The 18,816-nt window shown below is 40.3% G+C and overlaps 1 protein-coding gene across 1 annotated transcript in view; it reads right to left on the reverse strand.

Annotated features, from left to right (window-relative positions):
- HAPLN3 (hyaluronan and proteoglycan link protein 3) overlaps positions 1 to 18,816 on the reverse strand; it is a 229,961-nt gene that overhangs the window by 63,914 nt on the left and 147,231 nt on the right. The window contains exon 3 of the mRNA XM_044078193.1: positions 15,455 to 15,823. Coding sequence (XP_043934128.1) covers positions 15,455 to 15,823 — 369 coding nt within the window. The remainder of the gene's footprint in view (positions 1 to 15,454; positions 15,824 to 18,816) is intronic.

An 18,816-nucleotide genomic window follows, 5' to 3' on the forward strand; every position in this document is an offset into this window, starting at 1 on the left:
GGCTCCTTTTTTCCCAGAGGTTCTGTGAGATCTCTTATCTCAGGGTACTATTCAGTAGGTTTCTGTGTCCCAAAGGGGAAAGGGGTTTGATTCAAGAATGCTTCTAGTGCCCAGAAAAGAAGGTACTCGGAGACCAATTCTAGATATCTCTCATCTAAACATATTTCTAAAGGTGTCTTCATTTTGGATGTTGTCTCTTCAGTCCCTTTTTCCTCTCTTGCTTCCTCAGGCCTTTCTGGTGTCTCTGGATCTCAAGGATGCTTATCTCCATATTCCAATCCTTCCTCTTTTCAGGAGGTTTTTGCATTTCTCTGTTGCTTCCTTGGCATTTTCATATCTGTGCTTTACCCTTTGGTCTTTCTACTTAAACAAAGGTGTTCACCAAATGCCTCGTTCCTGTGATTGCCTTTTGCAGGCTTCAAGAGATCCAAATATTTCCTTACTTGGATGACCTGCTGATTCAGGCATCCTCTCCAGAGATCCTTTTGCAACATTTTCATTTTACCAGCCTGCTGTTTCAGCTTCCTTGCAATATTGTTCTTGGAAGACAGTTCTTTTGGTAGCTCTTACAGTTGTCTGAGTTGCAAGCCCCTATGGCTTGTCCACCTTTTTTGATATTTCATGAGGACAGGGTGTCCTTGTGTACTAATCCTTCTTTTATGCCCAAGGTGGTTAATGTGTTGTCACTTAATCAGTCTATTAATTTGCCTACTTTTCCCCCTCTCTGCAATCTGACAGTGAGAGGGTGCTGCATATCTTAGACGTACATAGCTCAGATTTTATTTAGATAAAACTAACGCTATCAGAAAATCTGATCAGTTATTTGTTTCCTTTCATCCTAGGTCTTTAGGATTGCCTGTTTCCAAGCAAACTATTTCTACTTGGATTTCAAAGGCTATTTCTTTTTGATACACTTTTCATGGTGACAGCCTTCCCTCTTCTGTTAAGGCCCATTCTATTAGAGCTGTGGCTTCTTCTGGTGCTTTTTTCAAGGGTTCAGACACTAATTCCATTCATGAAGCAGCTACCTGGACTTCTGTGCATACCTTTACCAAACATTACAGGTTGGATGGTATCTCCAGAGCTAGAGCTGGTTTTACTAATGCCATTCTTCATGGCTTTTTAGAGGGCTCTACTAGTGCTTCCTTCTCCCCAGCATTGAGCTTTAGCACTCTCAAATAAGTAATGAATACTGCAGCAGTGAATGTAAGGACATAGTGCAGTTGTGTAAAATCTTACCATAACGGTAGATGTCCTTGTCTTCACCTCTGCAGTATTCACTCCCTCCTGCCATCCCCTAGTCTTTTTTTTTCCTTACTGGATGTGCAAGTGTTCTTTGGTTTTCTTTGGACTGCAGTTCCTACTGAGGAAATCAGTCCTGAGGATGGTACTCCTGAACGTCACCTTTATGCCCTATGCTACATAAGGAGTGTGTAGGTGACGTTCAGTGTAGCTTAAAGCAATGGTAGACTTTGGTAGACTGGCCAGACAATGAGCTTCATGGCAGGGAATCCCATATAGTAATGAATACTGCAGCGATGAAGGCAAGGACATCTACCATTATGGTAAGATTTTACACAACTGTACTTTTTATGTACTGGAAATAGACTTGCATTATGGTGTTACTCATTACAGCATCTATAGCTGAATGACAGGTGATAGAGGCCACGTTTGGAGTCAGTCTCTGAAACATTGTATATTTTCACCCTCCACAGTGCAGGTAGGTTGGTTCTGCCAACATCTAATATGCCATTGCCTCCACAATCAGGACATTGTTGAGTGCTACTGTACAGACATTGAGACTATATGGTAGTTAGTAGATATGTGTTACCTATACACGGAACCAAAGGGGATGCATGGTCTATCCATACCTGTAGACACTAAAGTATGTGCAGCATTAATCCTCCTTGCTAAAGGGACCTTTCAGCATTTGTCATGAGATGCACTAGGAATTTCACAAGCATCAGCCTTGTGACTCCTACAACAGTTTCCTTGACATGATGGTGCAGCATGTGAAACATGTGCAGCATGTGGAGGGGTATATATGGATTCTGTTGGGAGCAAAGGAGAGAACCAACACAATGTTGACTTTTTACAACACAGCCTTATTCACTGATATTCTGGGTGCCATTATTTCCATCAAGGTCCTACCTGCTCTACATGTCCAGAAGAACATTTGCAAGAGCTTCCACTCCATCAGCATCCATCTGATGTGCAATAAATGATCATATATAATGTGTTGTGCAATTCCTAGACACTTTCTGTGATTCCCACATCTGGCATATGAGTGACCTCTTCCAACAGTCCATGTGAGGTAATTTCCCATAAAGTTATCTAGTTGGTAGGTGGACATATTCATAAGTATGTAAGCCAGTGTGTATAGCTGCCATTTAAAATGTCAACAGACCACACATAATGGTGTCCACTGTTGGGTATTGCAGGTGCTGTTGGATATGCACTGGAACTGTGGATGATGACCCCCATCTGAAACCCAGACCATGGCTGAGATGACTTATAGCACCACACATCTGCAGGCACAGAACAATTTTGAGTGTATGTTTGTACTGCTAAAGGGACAATCCTGTTGTTTGGATGATACATCAGGTGGTGCACTGTGGTATGCACCTGAAACATGCAGACAAATATTAGCACTGAGTGCCAGGTTACATAAGACTGCCATCTGCATGTTGTTGAATCTGCTTGAGTACAACACAAAACTGCCTGAGGGGCCTGTTACAACAACAATTAAGGAGTAAGTTGCAGAGTCCACTGAAAAAGAGACTATAGCAGCACCCCATGCAAAGCAAAGGTGGGTGCAGTATGTTGCAGCACAGGTAAAAAAGGAGGTATCTGTTCAACAGTAATGAGCCATGAAAAAGACAATACAGAATAAAGCTGATGCATGCATTATCATACTAAGGATATACAAAGTGGTGCCTTTACGGGCCACACTGTGAATCAGACATTACCTTACACACAGAACAGAGGGTGAGTGGGGCACTGTTATCATCACTTGCACAGGTAGGCTAGGGCAGAGTGGTTGGTAACATTAGTACTATCATATGCTCAAGAGTCATGAGAGGTTAATATGGTTCCCATTCTGGTGGGTGACACATTCCAAAGAAGACTGGAATCACATCTTGCAGTGGCATAGTAGATCTGCCATGTCAAAAATGGTGGCCATGTGTACTGTTATGGGGTTTGATGTTAAGATGATGTGGATGGTGTAGCACTTAGGGATCCTGAATGGGTACAGCAACATAGTGCCCTATACTGGGAACCAATAGATGCACAGCAACCATGACTCGGTCAATGGCCATTGATAGGCAAGGAACTCTGTGAGCCAGCCAGTGATAGTCATGGTATAGACTAATGGACTGATGAGATGTTCCACAGGTGGATCCTGTGGAGAGTAGTTGACCATGACCATGAAACCAGAAAAGCTCAGATTTGTTGCCACAATACAGTCTCCAAATGGTGTGCTTGGGTCATCTGCATGGGTGGCTTGTAACCAGCTTCTCCGCCTTCTGACCATCCCACAGCCATGGCCAGTACCTACATCATGGATGCATCTATAGATGCTATATAGGCTACCAAAGATCTGAGCAACACTGTCTGCACCCTGTCTGTATACTCCACAACACTATGCAGGAACTGCAGGTAATCTGGTAGGCCATGTAGTTGTCATGTATCATCACCAAGCCATGTGCCACATTCACTAACTCTATCATGATGTGTGTAGCTGTCTGTGCCTATGTCACTGAACTACACATCTGCTGATTGATAACAAGTGTCAGGGAAAGACCTGGATTTATAGTGGCAATACCCACCAACAAGCTGTTTTTCTGTGCTGTGTACACCCACATCAGAGGCAGTGCAGCTGGCAGATTCTGTTTGTGGTGGTGACTCCTGCATATCCTGGGCAGAACCCATGGTTACAGGGTATCCAGTATTAAATAATGGTTAGAGCTTGTCCTACCACCACTGGGATGTATGTAAGCTCTACAATGCTAATTTTTCTGACAGTACCACTGTGTTATCTGACTATGCCATATGCATGTTTCCTCTCATCATCAGCCACAGGCGACATGCGGAGATAAGGTATTTGGTGTCCTGTTATGCTTGAATCTCTACCAGTGGAACCTATGAAAGCATAATGATAATGTAGCTGCCCACAGCAGTGAAATATATGCTACAAAAGCCCAGCACATGGTACACATACTAGTATGTGACACGGGTGTATGAATACCATTGTACACATTCATACCCGATGGTGCAGAATATTAAGTTTTAACCTGGACTCACTTGGAGAAAAGATATGCAGAGATGTTTTGCTGAATATATCCCCCTTTCTTTGGTCTATATTGAAGAACTGTAGACCAAAGAAATCAACCTACATTTACTAACCTGATGCATTTCCTACAGACACTCAGGCTGTCCTCCCCAGCCCACTTCCAATATTTTATTCACTGCCACATATGAAGGTTTGTAGGGATATCAGGAACACTTTCTTCTCTGTGAATTGCGTTATTGTGGTTAGTTCATCTCCTGTGATAGAAAAGTCCCTGGCAATGTTACATGCCTTGGTCTTGGCTTTCAGTAGCATATCAGCTACCTTTCACTGCACCTGTACTGTTGCCATTTTATTACTGACACAGCACCAACATCCTGCACAACTCCCTGCCACACCTGGTCCTGGAATTACTTGCATATTTTACCTTTGTCCAGAATGTGCATACTATGCATGCATAGGGCCTAAATTAAAATCTCAGTTTTCGGGGTGGTGAGCATTTCCAGTTGTTACCTCTTTCATGGGCCCAAGACAAGATGTGTGCACCTGCAGGATATGCATTTTGGTCAGAGTGTGTGTGTGAGCAATAGCATCCCTGGCTGACCCAAATATATGTGAAATGTCCCTTCTGCATGTGGTGACAGTGCACCCGTCTCCTGTTGAATTGTGACCACTTCCTCCCCCCATACTGACAGCAGCACAGTTCCACTTCACAGTGTTGAAGGCCTGTACTGCTATGCACCTCTTGTACCTCCTCACAACCTCAAGATGCATAACCATATGATCATCTTTTTACAAAGTGTCATTGTGTCCTCTTAGTCATGCCCTGTTGTTGGTGCGCATAGGTGACAGTGTGCCTCCTCATAACTAGACATGTAACTGTCATGCACTTATACTGTCTTTCATGCCATAGTCTTCATTTCCAGTGTAACTGTCAAGCATTTGTGCTATTATTTTCAACATTAGGTCACTGTTGCAGAACGTAAGCTATATGGGTCCTATCCACTGCCATCAACCAGCTTTTCAGAGATTTAGGGTACCTTCCACATGTCCACACTGTAAGGTGCCTGACAGGAGCTCTATATATAAAAAGACAGAGGTCCAAAATATCAGAGTTTTCTTGTCCCAAGAAGGGAGACAATATCCCTGAAAAGAAAAATACTAAAACGTGTAACACAAAGGTAACAGTATACATAAAGGTATATACTTCCACTCCTTGGCAATACAAAAAAAAAAAAAGTAGAAAAAGAAGGGGGACTGAAAGGAGGGGGAGGCTTCTGCAACAGTGATCTAGTGAACACCTAACTTAAGTAACTCTGCTAAACCAACCAATCATAGTACTGTACCCACTTAGGTCTGTTAATCTACTGGTCATCCCATCTCTCCAGGAGTTAGGGAAAACTATCCCAGCAATGTTGTACTTTCCATAAGCAACTAAAACCAGGAGAAGACATTGTAAATCAATTTGTTATCCTTCTCAACTATAGCAAGCATCATCTGCTCTCTCAGAGCCTTATTCTACATCTCTCTGGTTTTACTCTGATACTAAATCTATCACAGGAATCCTAAATTTAGGAATATTTACTAAAATGTAATATTATATTGTAGAGAACGAATGTATCCTATCTATTAGTTAATATGTATGTCAAAGTCTCTTCTATGAAAATTGTATGTCAAAAGTCTGTCCATAAAACTATGTTTTGTAAAAAAATTGTTCTCTTGCAGCTTTTCTCCCCGGGCTTCCACTGAAAATGGACCTGTAATCCAGTTGGACTCTCCCAGTCAACAAATGTAAAATAAATAAATAAAATTAGAACATTTACTGTTATTATAAATTTACCAACACAAATATATTACACTTAATATTAGGTCTCAGTTGGAGTAGCCTAAACTACTTGTTTACATTACCATAATTTAGAAGCTAAAAAGGAAGGAGGAAAAAAATAAGAATCCAGGTGCCCTTGGAGAATGGTCCTAGCAAAGCCTATTCTGGGACTGGAAAAGGAATCCAGTTTGTAGTGCTTTTTAAATATATGTACAGAGGACCATGTTGCTGCCTGTAGAATTTTTATATAGTCCACCCCTTTCCAGAAAGTATAAACATCAGGAGATAAAAGAAAAAAAATGTATGTTGTTACCTCCCCAGCCAAGGTCCACACATCCTGTTGAACCAGGTTCCTCTTGAGGACCTTTGGTACTTCCAGCTACACCTACTTTTGACCTTTCTAGACCTGAACATTTGGATGCTTTGGACTCGGCTTGACTCAAAGAAGAAGATTTAGTAGTTTCTCCTTGAAGCATGAGTTGTTCAGATTCCAACACTGCCATCCAGCTTCAGCCCTTTGTGTCAGGTGTTATTGGTGAGTACATAGCCATGCAACATCACCAGATTTGGAATAGATGATGATGATGGTGACAATGATGATTATGATGATGGCAATGGTCTTTTTAAAGACTCATCTGGGGGTGGATGTCATTTTGGCCCTCTGTGTATCTACGGTTGCCAGAGACAGGCCGTTGCCATCCACTTCTACAGTTCATGAGTATTTGGGCTGCCTTTGGAACCTGTGACTTTTCCTTTGGCATTGACTCTGATGTTTGACACACTGTTGACAGCCTCAGCATCAGTGACATTAGTAGCAATTCCATTGCAGTTTTTGTAGCTATGTCCTGCAGTTCTCAGCAATGCTGCATCTTTGGCACTGAGGTTGACCCCAGTCCCCTCAAGGTCATTTTTAATATCAACCCTTTGGATATTCACCGCCTCAGTGCTGGAGACCCTCTTATTAATGTTGGTCTAGAGGTTAATCTCTGGGGACTGTCAGTGATGAGGTGACAGCATGGACCTCCATTTCACGGTGGCCATCAGCACAGTGGTTCTCCCTTGCCCATAAAGTGTGTTCCTATAGCCAAAGAGGATGTGGCTATCCCCTTCCTGTTCTTTGGTGACTGCATATGCTACACCAAGAGGACTGGGGAAAAAATAAGTGGTCTGAGGAACAACAAGTAGCCATAGCAGAGTCACCCACCAGTGGCTGAAGTGCACCAGGTGCTGGACTGACACCCAAAGATTACCTGAAAACATGTTATCTTCTAAACAGGGGTAGGTAAAACTGCAGAGATCAGGGATTGTTCTATCGGCAACCTGAGAAAGCGACCTCGTAAGCAGACAATAGAGTCTGGATGAAATGGTAACCTATGCAGTAGAGAACAAGTAGTTCTGAGGTAAATAATCCACTGACAGTCCCTCATAAGCACAGTGGCAATTCTCCAAAACACAAGCACACAAAATCTAAGAAAACATTCTGTCATAAAATACAATTTCTCACAGAAAATGTTCACATACGCATTTGCATAGTCACTCCCTTAGCAATTCAATGACAGTCCATAAACAAAACATTTCCTATCTAATATAGCTAATATAGTTCAATCAGAAAAACACAAATTTTCTTCAGAAAAATAATTATTGGATGGTTTTCTCAACAAGAGTCTTATCTGCCCAGCTTTGAAGGAGAAATAGCTAACCAATAGTTCCACAGGCCCTGCAGAAGGAGCGTTCTTCAACAGCAAAAATGTTCTGAAGAATTTTCCATTCCAACTGTCTTTATATAAAGCTCTTTTCCAGTTTCTGACAATTGGAGCACATGGAAGGCACCCTTTCTCTTTGTAAGCTAGCCAGTGACAGGAGATATGACCCATTTAGCTTAGGCTACTGCAACATGGATGTTTTATAACATCTACTGTCAAACATCTACTTACACAAAGGACAAGCCCCAGTGGAGCAAGGCACCACTTGTGGACTCCATTGTTTTCTCAGAAGATACAAAAAGACAGACTCAATAGGATGGTAAGGGTTTCCATGTCCTAGATAAGGAGTCCAGATTTATAATCACTTATGAAAGCAAGTTTATTCCTCAAGTACCTTTATTATTGGCTCTATAAATTATTTGACTCATGTTATCAGATTTCTGAGATCAGAATGTGACAAGACTCTAGAGTCCCTCAAAAGGTTGTAACCTGGAGATACCCACATACAATTGGTGTCACAAGTATCAACAGTAAACACCATAGTCATACTCTCCATGAGATTGCTACACAGTGCAGCAGATGGAGCAGAGAGAGCATTAGGATCAGGCATTATTATCAGATGGCATAGCTGGCTCAAGCTAGATTGATTTACCAATCATTTTAGGGCAGCCTTTGCTAATCCCCCTTTTGACATATGTGTGGGCCAAAAATTAAAGCAATGCTGCAGAATAGTGAGCAAGATGGCAAGACTCACTGCTGCTGGGGTTAAGTTCTCATCTCCTCAGGGATCTCTACAAGAATCAGAAGCATATGGTTTCACAAATCTCAGCAACCACAATATGAACAGTCAGGACACAGAACCTCCTGAGGATGTGGTGATCCTCCAATTGGCATTGCTCTCAAGGCAGGGGTGGTCCACAGAAAAATGGATTCCACAGTCCTTCTCCTGGGACCAGATAAGAGAAACTCCTGAAGGGCTGCCTGACTGTCCACCTATAGAGTCAGTAAGGGTTCACATTTCTTTGTATCCAAAAGAGTGGTTGACCTTAACACAAGACAGATGGATCAAGGAAATAATATCCAGAAGCTAGTCAATATGCTATTCTCAAGCATCACCCATACTGTTATTGCCCCTTCCAGAAATTTCACCCCTTCAATAAAGTCAGCAATTAAAGAGGTACAAAACCTTCTGCAATAAACAGCAATCCAGGAGTTCCCATTAGCCCAGACAGGATTTGGCTTTTACTCAAGATTCTTTTTGATGATCAAGAGGGAAAATGACCTCAAGCTCATATTGAACCTCAGTCAGTTACACCATTTTTATTTCAGAAAACCACTTTCGGATGGTCATGGTGCAGTCAGTCATTCCTTGTCTCCCGGATGGAGATTGGATTTACTCTTTGGACCTTCAGTATAGTTAAATCCATATAAAGATGGAGAGGGCATGGCAGATGTCCATCCACTTCTGAGTGGGTTCTGGTCATTACATATTCAAAGCCTTGCTTTTCAGACTCACTACAGCCATCACTGTGTTTACAAAGTGTATGCTTGCAGTAACAGCTCCACTCAGACTGCTAGGGATAAACATATTGCCCTGCATGGGTAACTGAATCATAGCAATTACTTCAAAAGATTGTTTAGTCAAAACAAGAGAACACTTGCTCTGCTCTTGCATATCCTTAGGAATGTTAGCAAACCTTCAAAAATTGCAGTAAAAACCAGTTCACCAACTTACAATCGTTGGATGCCTCCTGGACACCACAACAATGGTAGGAAATCTCTCCATCAACAGGTTGCATTCAGTTCAATAGATTACAGTTCTATTCTGTCTTCAAGCACTAACAGAGCCCTTGATTCTAAAGGCCTCGATACAGATGATAACTCATGCAAAACATGAGAGTGCTTCAATGGATTGTAAAAGTTAAGTGTCACAAATACAGGATCTAGTGACTCGTGATTACACCGTCAGGCTAGGTTGGAAATATACCAAAAAAGGGAACTGAGCAAAAACGAAGGCACTAAAAAACACAGGAATCCACTCAGTGACACTCACTAGCTCAAATAAAGGCAGACAGTTCATTGTGAGCAATGAAAGTGCTTAATCTGTGTTTTGGAACCTGTGATTTTGTTGTCTGAACTGGAACAATCTACTTTGTTTTTAACCAGAAGACTTTAGTGTATTAACTGGGGAACTGTGTGCCTTTATTGGACCCAGTAAGTGTCACTGAGTGGGTTGCTGTGCTTCTTTGTCGGAAATATCTTCACTGGTGGCTTCAAAATACAAACCTGATGGACAGGACATCCCTTTCTCCATTTCATTCCAACAACCATAATCAGGGGCTGCTTGCACTGCATTTGGGGAGGAAGAGGCCATTGTCTGGGCAGATGCTTCAGGGAGCATGGAGCCAGCAAGAGTCTCACCTGGGCATCAACACACTGTAAATGGGGGCTGTTCATCTAGTTTTGCTGGTATTCCAGGACCACCTTCCCCAAGGTACTACATCCACCCACTCCTATAGCATAGCTGTTATGTAGTATATAAATAATCAAGGTTCATAGGTTGCTACTAGGCTATCGGCCATAGGGCCTATACAAGCATAGTCATAACAATTCCCTGGCTATTTCTAGAATGAAGATTCTACTGTCTCTGTAAGAAAGTAATGGAGATATGATAAAGGACTACCAACTGACTGCACTTTCTAATAGCTTATTAGCATATGGGATGAGCAGATGTCTGTTGATGCCTCAAGAGTGATCTTTAAGTACATTTATAGTGAGCGTGTTTTGTTTTTTTTTTTTTTTGTTTGTTTTTTTTATTTGTCACTGGGAGAAGCCTTGCTGCAATCTCTTCTCCTCATCTTCCTTCACAAAATGCATCAACTTCTTTTCCCTAATCTCTCATCAGAGTCAGACTCTCAGACATGTTCTTGTCACTAAGGCTGTCCATTATGAATTCTCTGAAATTCATCCAGAAAGCCAGGCAATGCAGTGCCAAAGTTATTGTCATAGCTACATTTTGACCCCAACAAGTTTGGCTTCCTCTGCTTTCAGCTCATTTCTTAAGGGGACATTTTCTGGATCCCTACCTCCAAGTATCTTATCACACCCATTCAGAAAGCCTTACTTGAACATATACTTCCTTAAACTAGCCATATATTTTCTTCACTTCCAGTAATGGCCAGTGTCCCAGGTTACGCTTACCGGGTGGTCCAGCTGTTGTTATCTTAGACAAGTGGTTCAAGTTCTCCTCATGGGCTTACAAACAAAGACACAATCCAATCATATCTCCTGTTGCTTACATTCTTCATTTTTTTTTTTGGAAATTTGATTGATCAAGGAACCAGCTATCTAACTTTAGAAATTCACCTAGCTGCCATTTCTGCAGATTACCAAAGCATTAATAAGCCATCTCCAGACTCTCAGTGTATCTGTAAAGCATTTCTAAGAAAAGCCTTTTTATTTAGCCAACATATAAAGAGCCTGCCCCACCTTGGAACCTAAACTTTGTTGAAAAGTTAACTTCAGTGTCATTTGAACCTGTAGCTAAATCCCAATCCCTCAGAGACACATGCTCCAGGAATCTAAACCTTGTCAACAGAATGAACAAAACATGCTGGAGGGATAGGTTCCTGACCCAGTGATTCCTCAGACTCTGGAATAGACTGCCCACACATGTCAAGCAGAGCACCACTTTGGCCCTCTTCAAAAGGAACCTTGATGATTGGATTGGAGATAGGAAATTCACCCCAGGGATCACATCAGTTGCCCTGCTAGACAGAGGTCCAGGGAAGTAAATACTGTGGGAAGAAATAGCCAGGGAATTGTTATGGATAGGCTTGTATAGGCCCTAGGGCCAATGGCCTAGTACCAATCTATGAACCTATAAACGTAACAGTCATGAGCTTTAGGTACTGACCAGTAGAATGAGGTTATGGATACAAGTGGCAGAAGTGAGGCTCCTTTGCAGGTTAGCTAGGGTCGCTGTCCACAACAGAATGAACAATATTGCAGTCTAGGAGGATCTCTGGATATAGCCAGTGCTCATCAACTTTGAATGGAGACAGGTGAGATATACAGGCACTTTGTGAGGATGCTTCCTGCACATCTCCCAGATGAGGTGCAACAGGCATCTACAGGACAGCCAAAGAATGTGTTTGTTTATATGTGTGTGTGTGTGTGTGTGTGTGTGTGTGTGTGTGTGTGTGTGTGTGTGTGTGCGTGTGTGCGTGTGTGTGTGTGTGTGTGTGTGTGTGTGTGTGTGTGTGTGTGTGTGTGTATCTATCTATCTATATATGTATGTTTATATATATAAACCTCTCAACCTGCAGACATTGAAAAAGGAACAAAGGCCACTGAAAAGTAGGGGTATCCAGGGAAACTCTGGATATGTAATTATTACAAAAACTGATTGCCAAATAAAGAAAAACATGAGGACGTTATCAAAGTTCTTTGTTTGTTCTTCTTTAGGCTTTTCCCAGTTAAGGGTCGCCACAGCGGAACTCCAGTCCGCTAATGATTGGCAGTCGATTTTTTACGGGTGCCGAGGTGCCAACTTGACGCCCAACCTTCAACAAAGGCACGCCCATTCTACACATGTCTTTCGAATGCCACTCGACCACGGGGAGGACATGCAGACTCCACACAGAAAGCACTCCCGCTGAGAATCGAACGGAAGAACCTCTTGCTGTGAGGCAACAACGCTACCACTGCACCACAGCGGCTTTGAGGACATTATCAAAGTGACAGTGTAAAATCTGTAGACTTTAATTAACTGCATTGCAAAATTCTACCACACATATGGTAATTTATTTTTGCTTCTGAAAAAAGGGAGATGTCTGTCTGTCTTTGTCTAGATTATTGGTGCCACTATTATGTTGATCAGGTAGTATGTACTGGACAGCTTCAAAATCACATGACATGTGGCGGCATCCAGAAAATTGTCTGAAGGGGTAAATAGGCATGAAAATTGGACACACCTCAAAAATAAGGACATCATGTCAGGGTTAAATCAGACATGAAAATAGAATGTTCCTCCAAAATTAGGACATTTAAGAGGTATGATGCTATATCCAGTACAGAGGCATGGTGACCAGTTAGGGACTTGGGGTGCTGTAACATTGACTGAGGAGAAATTCTGAGCAGCTGTTGCCCTGCTCTCATTTACCAAGGTAAGGGTGAAGAGAAACAGATCAGTACCTCATGCCAAGTGAAAAGGTTCAGGTATTGAGTACACTGATATGCAAGCAAGTACTGTCATGTATTAGTAAGCCCATGTGCAGCCAAGGTACCAGTGCATGCACTTCATACAGAAGCTAGAGGAAAAGGATGACAATAGATTCAATGATGACCAACATTTGGGGTCTTTTTTCAAACCAGTCTGCCACAACTGATCACAAGGGGATCTGAGGGCTATACTCTAATGGATGCTGCTGGCCATCTGAGCTTCTTGGGGATCCAAATTTCTGATTGTGTTTGGTCGTATTGCTGGTAGGAAGGAAAGAACTCTATAAGGAGTGGCTACCTTGGAAGCTAGAAAAGGAGGAGTGGGAGCTCTGTGTGACTGCAAGCCCCTCATCCCACTACTAAAAACATGATGGCTATTCCAATTGGAAGAAAGCAAGCCAGTTCTGAAAGGTGGCCGATGCAAAATGTTCATTGTTTTATGACTAGTAACTTACCAACAAGGAATGAAACAGAATATGCTAAGGAGTCAACAACCACTTCTCTTTTCCAGAAGCTACTGGCCATCTTAAACTCTGCTTGCGGTGTGAAAATTCCATCTACTTTACTTAATTAAATTTTGGGCTGCAGTAATGTTATATTTATTTTCAAAGTGAGAGCTCAAGCAATGCAACAAACATTTCTGTATGAAAAATATAATCTTACTACATCAGTCCAGGAAATAATGTTTCAGAAATAGGGCTTACATGATGAAAGCCATGTTAAGTAACTACTTATAGGTTTGAAAATGTGATTGTAGATTAACTTTTCAAATATTACTAAGTGCACGTTAGCTATCTGATCCAAAGTCTTGCTGGTCTAATGATGACTTAACCTTAGACAAAGGCGTGATACATGTGCATTTAAAATGTGTTTGGATGTTATCAGCTGTGAGAGAAAGGTGTAACCACTAATATTAGGGTAGCTGGAAAAGGAATACTGAATATGGCACTTGATTTATTGTCCAACTTCTCCAGGAGGTTTTATACATTTGTTAGGGAGTTATTTCCAGTAGTGGAAGTTGTGGCAAGGATGAATTTGCTACTGCTTTATTTTTGAATGATTTACTGTGCAATGTTGTGGTGCTGAGGAATATATGGGTGAACAGTTGTCAGTTGCAGTTAAACCTGTGGCTGTATAGTTCCTATATTTATTAGCAAAGGAAGCTTTTTGGTAAAGATGAATGAATGTGTATTAAGGAAGTAACCTATTCAGTCCTTTATAATTTTCAGAGACAGTTTGTTGCATTGGCCAAGCGCAGATTGTTTATTCCTAAGTATGTCACGTTAGGCACATGGCACATTCATTAGTGTTTGATCTGAGTGCACTTAAATGATTTTAACAATTATACAAAGCAACTACAACTTAATTTGGTTGCAGCACTCATGACACACCATACTGCTGGACTTCCAGGGGTGTACAAAGTCACATAACACAGCTTGTGCAATAGTGGAACATGATTCCTTCTTTTCTATACATAAAAAAAAAAACAAGGAATGTTTGGTGGTGTTCCTAATAGCAACAGTAATTTAAGGAGGTAGCTCAGATGAAAGGGGAAGACAGCTTGTAGATTACAATGGAGAACAATTCTATTTGCAGAAATGTGTAGCTGTAATATGAAATGCATTCAATCAGCATACAAGAATGCTGGAACTTTCATTCTATTTTGTGGAGCAGAAGGCTGCTGTACTGGACAACATACCTTTTTTTCTTTATAATAAAAAAATTCTGGATTTCATTACAATTATGCCAACAAGGTAATTACAGTAGCAAGGCAGCTGAGATGACCAGAGGTGAAGTTGCCTGGGATAGAATGGGGATAGCGATATTAGCTGAACATCTGTGCAGACAAATGTTTTTCCCACTCGAGCTACATAGATACAACTGGTGAAAGGCAAATTATTATGAATATTAGGTAAGGAGAACATACTCCATGCACTTATGCCCCACTTAAGAGTTGTACATTTTAATGCTGCCTTTCCGTTTTGTCTGGCAGCAAACAAGAAGGCAACCTGTTGTGTGAGAAACAGATGTTGGGATGAAACAGCATGCATACCATAGGAAAATCTGTAAGTCTTTGAGTCACTGTACAGAAAGCAGAATGTACTTACAGGTTAGACTACTTTGAAAAAGCTGTTCTTTTTTTATTTTTTAAGAAAAGGAGAGGAACACCCATCTCTGACTGAGACATGATTGGCAGCTATAATATATTTTAGATTCAACAAAAAGAAAACACTATTGCTTTTCATACTGTCACCATTTTTAAGAATATAATCAATGCACATTTGTTCTCTCACTTCACACAAATGAGCATCCCAATACTGGACACTCAGTTTACACAGTTGTTTGGTTCATAAGGATCTGTACAGTTCAGCCTGCAAAGCACCTTTAGGCATAGGATGCAATAAAACTTACCTCGCAGTTCCAGATGTACAATTCCACTCTCATCCTCAAGTCCATCAATAACCTCACATTTATATCTTCCTGAATCTTCTAGCCGCAAATCAGTGATGACTAGTGATACCTCATGGGGCTCATTCATCTGCAAGTGTACCCGACCTTTGAAGTCTCCAAAGCTACGGTGTTTCAGGCCAATGGCTACCAACACATCACTTTCCTTTGTGTTATCTGAACGTACTCTGGTCCATTTAACACGGATCTTGCGGGGTGTAGACAACTTTGGCTCATATGCATAGTGACATGGAAGTGTGATGTTTGTCCCACGGGAAGCAAAAATGAGATCATCTGAGGTATTGACGACAAGTCTCACACCATTGAAGTATACTAGAAAGCAGTGAAAAAATCGAGTCAGTCATATCTGGTAAAAAATGTTACCTTATCCAATTATTTATATAGTAACTTATTGTTTTTGCATTTCGTTTCTGATTATTGAAGTGACATTTTAAGATTTTTCTTGTTTCAGTTTCCCTTCCTCACTGTCTCAACCTAGTTTTAACTGATCTCATAACATATAAAAATACCCTTTCCCAACCTTCCTTGCACTCATTTAAGATACATGTTTTAATGATAGTTGCAGCCTCAAATAGGGTCTGTAAGTACATTTATTAATGGCACTATATCAGAGAAGTCAGAAAGGCTGTAGCTTACTGGGGCTAGAAGCTATGACTCAACATGGCAGTGCAAATCCATCTTACAGCTAGCAAACTTAGAAGTGTACTTCAGACCTTGTATTTTTTGTTGTCGCTTGGGATAAATGAACATGACACCCATCTCCCTAATCTGCAAGGCAGAACTGGTGTCCAAATGCAGACCTGAAAGCTGTATTCCAGTACTATTAAGGGTATAAAGGTGAGCTGAGGTTTCTGGCCTCTCAGTTAGTGACTGAGCATGCCAATTTTTATACAAGACAGAATGAACCATTTTAGCTTTCAGGTTAGAGGATGACCTTTCTTGTGGATCTCTAACCTTCTGGATTGAACTACCAAGCATATAAGTACAATGAGTCATTTGGTAATTAAACTAAAAAAATGCGTTGCACTACTGACTTAGTGCAGCATGCTACACTTAAATTAAACAAATAATACATTTTTTTCTGTTTTCTACTCTTGGTATATCATTGGGAAAAAACTCAATTCAATTATTTTGTGTTCACCTTCCCTAGTTTCAGATACTTAGTAGCAAAATATATCCTTAAACAATGTCCCTGTTCACACCTTTATTAACCATTTCAGCATTTTACTGGTATTGTTCTCCTGTTCTCGTGTTCATCTTCCCAAAACTCTGCAAGCTACTCAGAGAATCATTGTTAATTTTATACTACACTGTACTATACGATACTATACTATACTATACTATACTATACTATACTATACTATAGTATACTATACTATACTATACTATGCTACACTACACTACACTTTACTATATTGATTGTTAGGGAGTGTTGTAAATGGAACTTCAGAGACCAGTGGAAGGTGATCACTTCTTGTACTCTCATCACTATATTTCTGTAAAAAGAGTTAATTTTTAGGTGCTAATGTGAAAGACAGACCTCAGCAGTGGGCACCAACTAAAATGTGGCATACCCTATTTTTTCAGCAGGTGAGGAGAGTACCAGTTTCATGGTGCATGAGTAAAATGGACTTTTAACCAAATGATATCCTCCTTTGTTTTAATGAAGTATACTGAACTCCATAATGTATAATGTCTTTTATGGTTCTGTTACATTCCTCACTAAAGCCACAAGTCAGGAAAAAAGGTACTTCATTTTAAAAGTCAAATTCTGCCATCACAGTATATATAAATAGTAACTTAATCATTTTTAAGTCTCATTTTGCTATTACTCATAATATCAGGCACATTTAGAAAAGGTTTTAGGTTGCTGACGCTGTTGTGTGTTTGTATTACAGCTATGGGGTCAGACAACTCAGAATAATGAGAATGGGGTGAATTTTTGAAATACTTTTTGTTTTTATTCCGAGTTTGTATGCATTCAGAGCTAATAAATTTAACACTGGAGTGTGTAAATAAAGCTTCCATTGTAAGTGTGAGTTAGGGGGTGGAAGGGGTGTAATCACTCAACAAAAATAATTTTCTGTCTGGATTACTCTCACTCAACAAAAATAATTTTCAGTCTGGATTTCCCTGCTTTGTGTGTTGCATATAATGTGTTTTAGATTTTAGATTTTTGATTATGTGGTGCTCAATTATAGTTACTGATGTTTCATTATGAATCCATCTAAATATTATATATGAACAGCAATAACAATACCATTGTACAGTTGCTACCAACTGAAAACTGGAATTTTTTCCTTCCACGCATTACCATTTATCTGTCATTCTGAACCAAAATGGGGCCTTACCTGTATAATGACATAAACAGTAATATAAAAATAGTTCAGTAGGACGCATCAGACATTCGCTACTGTGAAACATCATCACACGTTCCCCTCTCAGAATAGTAGAAACACCTGCATAGCAAATTTGCAGCTGACTAAATCTTTTACTGAACTCAAACCGCTTACATGTTCACCTGTATGTACAAGAGTATAACTAAATGTATTACAGCATGTTTTTGCATAAAAATGAAACACAATGACTGGAGTCACTATATTTAAAATGCTTATCAATCGTGCTAAGAGCAGTCCTTTAACCTGAGCTATGAAACACATTAGAAAACATATGCTCTTTATTTCCTGGGTGACCCCTGAAACTTCCTACATGGAAAGAGAATTAGAAGGACAGAGTAAAGACGCAGACACATAGTACCTCTGAGCTCCTCTAATTCATGCACAATACCATTTTGTTCATAGGAGAACATTAATACAATTGTAATTCTCTGTATTTTAAATCTGAAGTAAGTTGGGACAAAGATTCATTATCAATAACAATGCGTGACCTTTTATTGAATGTTTATTTTTATGCCAAACAAGAAAGTACTACTTTTTCACCCTCATTTGTGACTTGAAAACAAAGCAAGCAATCTTGATAACAGGGTTAGAAAAGCAGCACACAAGGTAATTTTGCTAGACACTCCTCTATGGACAAGCAGAGGGCATTAACTTGATTAGTGACATCATAACATTACTGATTGTTTACTTTTCTAGCAGGCTTTCTTGAAGATATGTACATATTTATTGACTACATTTAATAACAAATGTAATCAATATCTGCATATCTAAATATCTCACATATCTATCAGTTTAGCTGTCAAGCTGTGGCAACTGAATACTTGAACGGTGAAAAATCTTGCAGCCTTTTAATATATTTATGTAATACTTGGAGTGCTCTGATTACAATCTGAAAATGAGAAATAA

The sequence above is a fragment of the Protopterus annectens genome, chromosome 7.part0 (genome assembly GCF_019279795.1).
Source record: "Protopterus annectens isolate FY-2018-M chromosome 7.part0, PAN1.0, whole genome shotgun sequence".
Taxonomy (NCBI): Eukaryota; Metazoa; Chordata; order Ceratodontiformes; family Protopteridae; genus Protopterus; species Protopterus annectens.